At 42.8% G+C, this 10,000-nt stretch overlaps 1 protein-coding gene across 1 annotated transcript in view; it reads right to left on the bottom strand.

Annotated features, from left to right (window-relative positions):
* Positions 1-1,653: 1,653 nt before the first annotated feature.
* cnga1b (cyclic nucleotide gated channel subunit alpha 1b) overlaps positions 1,654-10,000 on the bottom strand; it is a 16,143-nt gene continuing 7,796 nt past the window's right edge. Inside the window, exons 8-14 of the mRNA XM_078244380.1 lie at positions 9,140-9,276; positions 7,675-7,847; positions 6,757-6,882; positions 6,193-6,345; positions 5,039-5,270; positions 3,241-3,416; positions 1,654-1,878 (exon numbers count right to left, since the gene is read on the bottom strand). Coding sequence (XP_078100506.1) covers positions 1,654-1,878; positions 3,241-3,416; positions 5,039-5,270; positions 6,193-6,345; positions 6,757-6,882; positions 7,675-7,847; positions 9,140-9,276 — 1,222 coding nt within the window. The remainder of the gene's footprint in view (positions 1,879-3,240; positions 3,417-5,038; positions 5,271-6,192; positions 6,346-6,756; positions 6,883-7,674; positions 7,848-9,139; positions 9,277-10,000) is intronic.

Here is a 10,000-nt window from a genome sequence, read left to right as displayed (position 1 = left end):
GATTTTAGCAGAATTTTCTACAGAATTTCCAAAGATTTTCCCAGATTTTAGCAGAATTTTCTGCAGATTTCCAAAGATTTTCCCAGATTTTAACAGAATTTTCTGAAGATTTTTAGCAGAATTTTCCACCAATTCAAAATGAGAACTTGAAAACTTGGAGAAAATGTTAACACATCTTCACTCCAAGCAGAAAAACTGTCTGTTAAACTCCCCAGATTTTCATTCTGGGTCACCGATGAAAACTGTGGGTTCTGCTTACTACAGACTCAAAATTGCGCCACAAACAGATCAAATGAAACAGTTTGTAAAGTTTATTTATGTTTTTATAAAACAGCTGTGATGTAAAAACTATCCAGAGGAACAGAAGTGCTGATTATTATTCAATATATAATTAATTATAATTACAAACGTGAAATATTTATTTGACACATAAATAACATCAGATTTATAAACTACATGTGTTCTGTGTGCAGTAATCTTAATGTGTAAAGTAACTAGTAACTAAAGTAACTAGTAACTAAAGTAACTAGTAACTAAAGCTGGAACAGATGAATGTAGAGGAGTAACTAAAGTAACTAGTGACTAAAGCTGTAACAGATGAATGTAGCGGAGTAACTAAAGTAACTAGTAACTAAAGCTGGAACAGATGAATGTAGTGGAGTAGAAGTAGAAAGTGGCATGAAAAGAAAAGACTCAAGTAAAGTACAAGTACCTCAACATTTGGACTGAAGTACAGTACTGGAGTAAATGTACTTAGTTACATTCCAGCACTGGTAACGTGTGTATGTGTGTGTGTGTGTGTGTGTGTGTCTGTCTCTGTTAGTGTGTCTGTGTGTGTGTGTCTCTGTTAGTATGTCTGTGTGTGTGTGTCTGTGTGTGTGTGTGTGTGTGTGTCTGTGTGTGTGTGTGTGTGTGTGTGTGTCTGTTAGTGTGTGTGTGTGTGTGTGTGTCTCTGTTAGTATGTGTGTGTGTGTGTGTGTGTCTCTGTTAGTATGTGTGTGTGTGTGTGTGTGTGTGTGTGTGTGTGTGTGTGTGTGTGTGTGTCTCTGTTAGTATGTCTGTGTGTGTGTGTGTCTGTGTGTGTGTGTGTGTGTCTCTGTTAGTATGTCTGTGTGTCTCCGTTAGTATGTGTGTGTGTGTGTGTGTGTGTGTGTGTGTCTGTCTCTGTTAGTATGTCTGTGTGTGTGTGTGTCTCTGTTAGTATGTCTGTGTGTGTCTCTGTATGTGTGTGTGTGTGTGTGTGTGTCTCTGTTAGTGTGTCTGTGTGTGTCTCTGTATGTGTGTGTGTGTGTGTGTCTGTGTGTGTATGTGTGCGTGTCTGTGTGTGTGTGTCTGTGTGTGTCTCTGTATGTGTGTGTGTGTGTGTGTCTGTGTGTGTATGTGTGCGTGTCTGTGTGTGTGTGTCTGTGTGTGTATGTGTGCGTGTCTGTGTGTGTGTGTCTGTGTGTCTGTGTGTGCGTGTCTCTGTGTGTGTGTATGTGTGTCAACATCTGGACTGAAGTACAGTACTGGAGTATCTGATTGGTGCATGAACTCGAGTACTTGCCGATACTGATATTTTAGGGGGTATCGGAGGAATTTTCTTTATCGGAACAGTTTTCACCCAACGTCTTCTTCTTCTTCTTCTTCTTCTTCTTCTTCTGCTGTGGTTGTCTATGCCTCCGGTGTCGGGGGGGGCGGGGCATCACCCGGTGGCGGCGGCGGTGGCGGCGGCCGTAGCTTCCTCTCCAGCGTGGCCACTCGGTGTTTGAGTTTGCTCTGCGTGGCTTCGTGCTCGGCCAGCAGCCGGGCGTAGCGGGACTGCAGGGCGTCCAGCACGCACGTCATCCGGTCCACCTTCTCCTCCATCTCCTTAGGGTCGGGGCCCTGGGCCGCCACCTGCAGAGGGGCAAAACTGTTGTGTTTATTATGTGTACAGTATGTTGTGTATGTTGTTAAGTGTATTATTGTTGTGTTTATTATGTGTACATTATGTTGTGTATGTTGTTAAGTGTATTATTGTTGTGTTTATTATGTGTACATTATGTTGTGTATGTTATGTTATGTGTATTATTGTTGTGTATGTGTATGTTATGTGTATTATTGTTGTGTATGTGTATGTTATGTTGTGTATGTTGTTAAGTGTATTATTGTTGTGTATGTGTATGTGTATGTGTATTATTGTTGTGTATGTGTATGTTATGTGTATTATTGTTGTGTATGTGTATATTATGTGTATTATTGTTGTGTATGTGTATATTATGTGTATTATTGTTGTGTATGTGTATGTGTATGTTATGTGTATTATTGTTGTGTATGTGTATGTATATGTTATGTGTACATTATGTTGTGTATGTTATGTTATGTGTATTATTGTTGTGTATGTGTATGTATATGTTATGTGTACATTATTGTTGTGTATGTTATGTGTATATTATGTGTATTATTGTTGTGTATGTGTATGTGTATGTTATGTGTATTATTGTTGTGTATGTGTATGTGTACATTATGTTGTGTATGTTATGTTATGTGTATTATTGTTGTGTATGTGTATGTGTATGTTATGTGTATTATTGTTGTGTATGTGTATGTATGTTATGTGTACATTATGTTGTGTATGTGTATGTGTATATTATGTTGTGTATGTTATGTTATGTGTATTATTGTTGTGTATGTGAATGTTATGTGTATTATTGTTGTGTATGTGTATGTTATGTGTATTATTGTTGTGTATGTATATGTTATGTATACATTATGTTGTGTATGTTATGTTATGTGTATTATTGTTGTGTATGTGTATGTGTATGTTATGTGTATTATTGTTGTGTATGTGTATGTATATGTTATGTGTACATTATGTTGTGTATGTTATGTTATGTGTATTATTGTTGTGTATGTGTATGTTATGTGTATTATTGTTGTGTATGTGTATGTGTATGTTATGTGTATTATTGTTGTGTATGTTATGTTATGTGTATTATTGTTGTGTATGTTATGTGTATTATTGTTGTGTATGTGTATGTTATGTGTATTATTGTTGTGTATGTGTATGTATGTTATGTGTACATTATGTTGTGTATGTTATGTTATGTGTATTATTGTTGTGTATGTGTATGTTTTGTGTATTATTGTTGTGTATGTGTATGTTATGTGTATTATTGTTGTGTATGTTACTTGTATTATTGTTGTGTATGTGTATGTATATGTTATGTGTACAGTATATTTTGATGTTATGTGTATTATTGTTGTGTGTCGTTATACCTCCAGATCCAGCAGGCCGTCCTTCATGAGAATCTGCCGTCCCTTCTCCTCCAGCAGAGCTTTAGCGTCGGGATACTCTGTCAGCGCCTGCATCAGGTCGTCTTTGGACAGACAGAACAGGTCCGAGTAGCCGATGCTCCGAATGTTCGCCGTCCTCCGGTTTCCTGCTTTACTCCCTGTTGAGGAACAGTAAGTCTCGTTACTATAATAAAAACAACCGGATGTTCTGCATTTTCTTCTCTTCGCACGGAACCAGAGAACCTTCAACACCCGTGACTGCATTCACACGGGATAAGCAACTTTATTATGTCAAATGTATTCTCGCAACGCAGCCAAAACGACCACGAATCACATACACATACACATACACAAGGGGCCCTATCTTGCACCCGGCGATGCGCAAAGCAAAGCCTGACGCAAGCGTGTTTGCTAGTTTAAGACCGACGCAGTTGTCAGTTTCCCGTCCAGCGCCCACGTCGTTTAAATAGAAAATGCACCTGTACGCCCATCTGTGCGCACATGGGCGTACAGGTGCATTCTGGGCGTGCTGGTCTTACAGGGAGGTGTGTTCAGGTGCATTCTGGGCGTGCTGGTGTTACAGGGAGGTGTGTTCAGGTGCATTCTGGGCGTGCTGGTCTTACAGGGAGGTGTGTTCAGGTGCATTCTGGGCGTGCTGGTCTTACAGGGAGGTGTGTTCAGGTGCATTCTGGGCGTGCTGGTCTTACAGGGAGGTGTGTCCAGGTGCATTCTGGGCGTGCTGGTCTTACAGGGAGGTGTGTTCAGGTGCATTCTGGGCGTGCTGGTCTTACAAGGGAGGTGTGTTCAGGTGCATTCTGGGCGTGCTGGTCTTACAGGGAGGTGTGTTCAGGTGCATTCTGGGTGTATTGCTATCTTGAGGTAGTGACAAGTGATGGCACCATTGACCAACAAAAACCTGGTCTAAAGTCAATAACGCAGCATTTCATTGTTATTTTAACAGAGCATTAGTAAAATGCTCCTAGGCTCGTGCACAGCACGTGCACACTATGCTTGTTACACACACAGGGACGCACAGCAGCACACACACACACACACACACAGCAGCACACACACATGCAGAAGATTACAAATACAAATATTACGGTGCAAATCCTCCATCATAACAGCAATGCCCCAAGGTCCAAACGCGCCTGGCTTTTAAAGGGAATGGGAGATGATCTCTGATTGGTTGATTGCATGTTACGCCCAAAACACACCTCTGATTAATGAAGACACTAAGGTCAACCCTTTTGAACCACGCGCCCGGCACACAGACCCTTTTTTCCGCCATCAAAATAGCAAAAGTGGATTCGTACACGCCCTAAACGCACCTGCGCCAGGCGCTTCACGCCGTGACCTCAGATCGTTAAAATAAGGCCTGCTGTATCAACGTTTTTGTATCAACGTTTTTGCTCTTTTTTAGCATTTTTCTTTCACCTATTCACTTTTCTTTACTCATGTGGAATGCTGGCATTTGCCTATCCTGCGGCGGGCCAGCCCTACCCTCCCCCACCAACGATGTCATTTTAACCAGAATGCATCTGTGGTGTAGCCAGACCTTCCTCCAGTTTACTTTTGAAAGCCAGGATGCTGAGGTTGCTTTTTTCAATGTTTTTGTCCCTTTTATCAGACAGAGTTTTTTGTGCTTTTTCGTCACTTTTTCAGACATTTTTATCTTTTGTTGTCACTTTTGTCAGAAATGTTTTTCTCCCCCGCTTTGGATGGATGTCATTTTACCCAGAATGCAGCTGTGGTGTAGCCAGACCTTCCTCCAGTTTACCTTTGATAGCCAGGATGCTGATCTCTCCAAAGTAGCTTCCGTCGCTCAGGACGACAAACTGCTTGATGCCGTCGTCGGCGACAACGGCCAGTTTTCCCTCCTTGATGATGTACATCTCCCTGCCGATGTCGCCCTTCTTACAGATGTAGTCTCCGGGGCTGTAGACCTGCGGCTGCAGCTTCAGCACCAGCTCCACCAGCAGCCCCGCCTCGCAGTCCGCAAAGATACGAACCTGCAGCGCCACACAGAGACCACACACGGCAAAAAAAAGACAAAATAATAAAAAAATGGCAGAAAAAATGTTGGAAATTGTCAACTCAAGGATAACTTCACTTTTTTCAACATGGACCCTTTGTTTGTTGATGTTGATGTCTGAGTGTGTGCAGACCTTCTTTAACGTGTCCAGGTGGACGTTGATGTCTGAGTGTGTGTAGACCTTCATGAACGTGTCCAGGTGGACGTTGATGTTTGAGTGTGTAGACCTTCATGAACGTGTCCAGGTGGATGTTGATGTTTGAGTGTGTGTAGACCTTCATGAACGTGTCCAGGTGGACGTTGATGTCTGAGTGTGTGTAGACCTTCATGAACGTGTCCAGGTGGAGGTTGATGTCTGAGTGTGTGTAGACCTTCATGAACGTGTCCAGGTGGACGTTGATGTCTGAGTGTGTGCAGACCTTCTTTAACGTGTCCAGGTGGACGTTGATGTTTGAGTGTGTGCAGACCTTCATGAACGTGTCCAGGTGGACGTTGATGTTTGAATGTGTGCAGACCTTCATGAACGTGTCCAGGTGGACGTTGATGTCTGAGTGTGTGCAGACCTTTTTTAACGCGTCCAGGTGGACGTTGATGTCTGAGTGTGTGCAGACCTTCATGAACGTGTCCAGGTGGACGTTGATGTTTGAGTGTGTGCAGACCTTCTTTAACATGTCCAGATGGACGTTGATGTCTGAGTGTGTGCAGACCTTCATGAACGTGTCCAGGTGGATGTTGATGTCTGAGTGTGTGCAGACCTTCATGAACGTGTCCAGGTGGATGTTGATGTCTGAGTGTGTGTAGACCTTCTTTAACATGTCCAGGTGGATGTTGATGTCTGAGTGTGTGCAGACCTTCATGAACGTGTCCAGGTGGATGTTGATGTTTGAGTGTGTGCAAACCTTCTTTAACGTGTCCAGGTGGACGTTGATGGCGATCTCGGCTCTCAGTTTGTCTGGCAGATACTTCAGCACCTCCCTCTCATCCACCGCTTTCTTATTGGTCCACAGGAAGTCAAACCACTTGATGACTCGCTTCTCTAGATCCTTTGTTACCTGGGTTACAGGGATGAAACATATTTACTATGTATGATAATACATAGTATTACCGTAATATACACTAATATTATGGAGGAATAATTATTATGTAAAAATATTTGTTTATACACAAAAAGGGTGATACTGGCTGACTGACCGACTGACCGGCTGACCGGTTGACTTACTGACTGACTGACTGATTGACTGGCTCACTGAATGACTGAATGACTGACTGACTGACTGGCTCACTGAATGACTGAATGACTGACTGACTGACCGACTGACCGGCTGACTGGTTGACTTACTGACTGACTGACTGATTGACTGGCTCACTGAATGACTGAATGACTGACTGACTGACTGGCTCACTGAATGACTGAATGACTGACTGACTGACTGACTGACTGACTGACTGACTGACTGACCAACCTTTCTGAAGGTCATGTACTGTTTGATGGCATCGATGCGAGCCTGGAAGGCTGCTCTGGCAGCGTTCATGTTGGTGATCATCGAACCAACGTTTCCGACGATCGTAGCGAAGATCAACACACCGACCTGGAGAAGAGAAGAGCACGTCCATAAAAATATCAAAGTGTGGCAGGGAGAACCTTTCATAAAGTAAACAGAGATATTTATCTCGCTATTCACCAAAAGAACTTGCAACCATCGTAGTTCTTAGAGCGCCACTTTGAATGGACTTAAACTGTCTTGTGGTGGCGACCTCTATGACTTTTACCCAGGAGACCGCTCTGCATCACGTGCATAGTAGCCCAATGGTTAGCATTGTGGCTTCACAGCAAGAAGGTTCTGGGTTTGATTCCAGGTCGTTCCGGGAGTTTGTATGTTCTCCCCATGTTTGCGTGGGTTTCCTCCGGGTGCTCCGGTTTCCCCCACCATCAAAAAAACATATACTAGGTTCTCCAGTCTGCACTGGCTCAGATCTGGAGTTGTTCCTCAGGTGCAGTAAATGGCTGCCCACTGCTCCCTTGAGGGATGGGTTAAATGCAGAGAATGAATTTCGTTGCATGTATGTGTATGTGACAATGAAGTACCTTAACATTCAGGAAGTGAAGTAACATCTGATTTTAACCCAAACTACCATCTCAGTAGTTTTGGTGCCTAAACCTCACCAAACTGGGTTGAACAAAACTTGACCGTTACGTTCTCAGTTAGATACAGAAAACACTGCTGTGGGTCGTATTTGAGGAAAGGAATAAATGATGAAAAATATCGTTGTATGGTTTGGAGGACTGTTGGTGACAGAAGGTCACATATTAACTAACCACACTGGGGTAAAATGGACTCAATAAAAGTTATCAATTAATTTACAATATATAAAACACCCACCAGGAAGTCCGTGACGACGAAGATGTACTCAGAGTTCTCCACGGGGGGCGGAGTCTCTCCGATGGTGGTGAGCGTTAGCGTGGACCAGTACATGCTGTAGGCGTACTTCCTAATCAAACGACCGAACTCTGGATCCACCGGGTCGGGATACACAAACCTGTCGGCTCCGAAACCTGCAGGGACGGGACGTCAGAGCACATGAATCTAGATCTAGAAACTCACATGCTAACACATGCTAACATTGCTAACATATGGTAATGTGCTCACATTTCCAAAATATGCTAACATGCTTTTACAATCTAATCTGCTAATACATAAAAGGTGTTAGCAGATTAAAATATATGCTTCCATCTGCTAACATGCTACCACATGCTAACATGCTAACACATCCTAACACATGCTAACATATGCTAATATATGCTACCACTAGGGTTTTTGCAATGTCCCCTAAATTGGCAGTTAACGATGCTCACAGTAAAACATGGCAATGGACGATGATATCGTCGTCGGGGGGGGCTGGTAGGGGCAGTTTTTTACAACTTGACCTACTTTCACTTGGCTAACTACGGTGCAGTAATGTCAATCAGATGTCCGTGATCTGCGTAACGATAGTACAGTGGGACGTTTGCCTTCAACAGAGCGACAGTAATAACCTAATATACCATCATTACTGAGATTAAACTACATTCTCGGTTATGTTTGCACTGAATAACGTATTCAGTAAACAGAAACACAACTCGTGCAGCGCACATCAACAGATGCGCAATATCAGCTCACACATAAACTAGCACCCTCGTGAATTAGCCTACTGTTGCTAACGTACATTCATAAATCCTGCATAACATCGTCCTGTACCTACAGGACATCAGACTTACTTATTGATGCACGCATACAGTAGTGTCCACAAACTTAGTCCAATGAGGGGAGAAAGGAAAGTGTGATAGCATTCAAATGCTTTTTTCTCTCTCGCTCGAGACCGTTGTGTCCAACATTACTAGCAGGTAGTAGAGCGAGTAGAGCAGGTAGAGGGGAAAAAAGTAGCTTCCTTCCTTAAGGGGCCCATCTTGCACCCTGCACAGCACAGCGCAAAGCCCGACGCAAGTGTCGTTGCTAGTTTAAGACCGACGCACTTGTCATTTTCCCGTCCAGCACCCGCGACTAGGATTAGCGTGTGTCTGACAGGGTGGGGCGTGTGGCATCACGATGGTGGCTACTAGCTAGGGTTGTGCCGATCATCGTCCATCGTGATGGCTGGCCGACATCACGATGCACATCGGCACAACCCTAGCTACCACATGCTACCACATCCTAACACATGCTAACATATGCTACCACATGCTAACACATGCTAACATATGCTACCACATGCTAACACATGCTAACATGCTAGTAGTAGTATAAGTGGCCGGATGCATCAAGCTCCCTGTTTTCAGAAACAAGTCGGGATTCGAACCGGCGAACCCACCGATGGCCTTGGAGAAGGAGTAGTAGAGGCAGGCGTTCCAGTGGATGATGATCACGATGTACATGACGAGGTTCGAGATACGCAGAGCGTTGGGGTAGTTGGTCCTGGTCTCCGTCCGCTGGAAGAACTCCAGCATCCTGAAACAAACGAGAAGAAATTAAAATAGTTCACATAATAATAATAATAATAATAATAATAATAATAATAATAATACATTTTATTTATATAGTGCTTTACATGGTACTCAAAGACACTTTACAGTAAAACCAGCACATATAGCATTAAAAACAAATAAGCAAGATAAGCGTTGTTTTATATCAGAAATTTGGGTTTCTTAACAACCAAATTGCCCCAAAACAACATGGATGCATGCATGCACGTTGTTGTTTTATTTAATTTCATGGCATTTGAAAAAAAGAAAATTGTCTCTAATTTGGACTTCGGACTTGACTAACGCCGCCTTCACACGGGCACTTGAAATCAGCTCCGTAATACGCATTACGCCCCCAGCGGACGTCGTACTACACCGTTGAAAAGCTTCGGAAGCGACTCACAAAAATGGTGGAGAGACTAGAAGGACTGATAAGTGTCTGAATGTACGATTCTCTCTGACCTCCATATACAGATATAAATAGAAAGGCTGCTGAAATGTTACCCAGGACGTTGACATGTCAGGTCGGTTACATGTGATTTAGGGTATAATATCAATAGTTAAATGTGATATAGGGTATAATGTCAATAGTTAAATGTGATATAGGGTATAATGTCAGTAGTTAAATGTGATGTAGGGTATAATGTCAGTAGTTAAATGTGATATAGGGTATAATGTCAGTAGTTACGTTTGATATAGGGTATAATGTC

This window comes from Sander vitreus, unplaced genomic scaffold (genome assembly GCF_031162955.1).
Source record: "Sander vitreus isolate 19-12246 unplaced genomic scaffold, sanVit1 ctg215_0, whole genome shotgun sequence".
NCBI lineage: Eukaryota > Metazoa > Chordata > Actinopteri > Perciformes > Percidae > Sander > Sander vitreus.
This window is presented reverse-complemented; position numbering and strand designations above follow the sequence as displayed.